This window comes from Octopus bimaculoides, unplaced genomic scaffold (assembly GCF_001194135.2).
Source record: "Octopus bimaculoides isolate UCB-OBI-ISO-001 unplaced genomic scaffold, ASM119413v2 Scaffold_30358, whole genome shotgun sequence".
Taxonomy (NCBI): Eukaryota; Metazoa; Mollusca; class Cephalopoda; order Octopoda; family Octopodidae; genus Octopus; species Octopus bimaculoides.
The window spans coordinates 18223-19452 of NW_026333608.1; the positions used below are offsets into that span (position 1 = coordinate 18223).

Below are 1230 nucleotides of genomic sequence, written 5' to 3' on the forward strand. Positions count from 1 at the left end.
ATTGACGGTTTCGCTTTCACTTGCCCCAACAGGTCTTCGCAAGTCGAGTTTCGTGTCCAATGAAGGAGATGACGTTGGCATGGGTGCCAGTCGAATTTAGTTCGATTTCGATTTCACTTGCCTCAACAGGTCTTTGCAAGCGGTATTTAGTGTCCAATGAAGGAAGGTACACATAAGTGGGCTGGCTGAGGCCTTAGATTTAGGTCTCACTTGGCTTGCCGGGTCTTCTCACGCACAGCATATTTCCAAAGGTCTCGGTCAGAAGTCATCGCCTCGGTGAGGCCTGAACTCAGAACGTAGCAACAGGTGAAATACCGCGAAGCATTTCGTTCAGCATGCGATTCTACCAGCTCAACGCCTTTATAATGATAATGGTCATCTTGAGTCCAAGAAAGATGGATTTAGGCCCTTGTGTGAGTTCAAAGGCTGAAGTCAGACCCACAGATAGGGTTACGGATCAGACAAGGAACATCACTCGTCTGGATGGGTGCAGACCTCTCGGTGTTTCTCACGATTTTCTCTCAAATATTGCATATGCCAAATGGTTTGGAAGCAGAGACAGAGAGACAGAGAGAGACAGAGAGAGAGAAAGAGATAGGGAGTGGGTGAACAAGGGAGGGAGGGAGTGAGAAGTGTTCAGATACCAACCTTGGTTCTCACTCTTAGCAGCCTGGCTACTGTCAACATTCTTAGAGTATTTCTGCTCAATGATGGCCATAGCTGGAGGTTCCTTATGGAAATAAGTCACCTCTCCCTCTGGGTAGCCTCCCAGGCTCAAAAGGTGCTGGATTTTCTGTTTATCTTCAAGCTCCCTCAGCTGAAATGACAAAAGAGAGGAAGGTGGCCGTTAATATTAAATGGCCCTTGTGGAGATACACACAAGACATTCCACCTGTGACCATCCCATCTTTTATTCAGGCATAGTGTACCTAGGACTACATTATCTAATGTATAGTATAGGAGTTAGTATTAGTGGTTATAGTTGTTGTTGTTTAGCCCAAGGTCAGTCCTGATCCAGACAGGCCTATGATCAAAGACGATCCACCTGTGATCATCCCACCTTATATTCAGGTATAGTGTATCTAGGACTACATTATCTAATGTATCGCATAGGAGTTAGTATTAGTGGCTATAGTTTTAGCCCCAGGTCAGTCCTGATCCAGACAGGCCTATGATCAAAGACGATCCACCTGTGATCATCCCACCTTATATTCAGGTATAGTGTATCTA

General features: G+C 45.6%; 1 protein-coding gene across 5 annotated transcripts in view; it reads right to left on the reverse strand.

Annotated features, from left to right (window-relative positions):
- The window catches only part of LOC106872730 (coiled-coil domain-containing protein 77), a 46072-nt gene that overhangs the window by 13451 nt on the left and 31391 nt on the right, over positions 1–1230 (reverse strand). For all 5 annotated transcript variants that reach the window (XM_014919813.2, XM_052978254.1, XM_052978252.1 and 2 more), the window contains exon 4: positions 649–817. In XM_014919813.2, coding sequence (XP_014775299.1) covers positions 649–817 — 169 coding nt within the window. The remainder of the gene's footprint in view (positions 1–648; positions 818–1230) is intronic.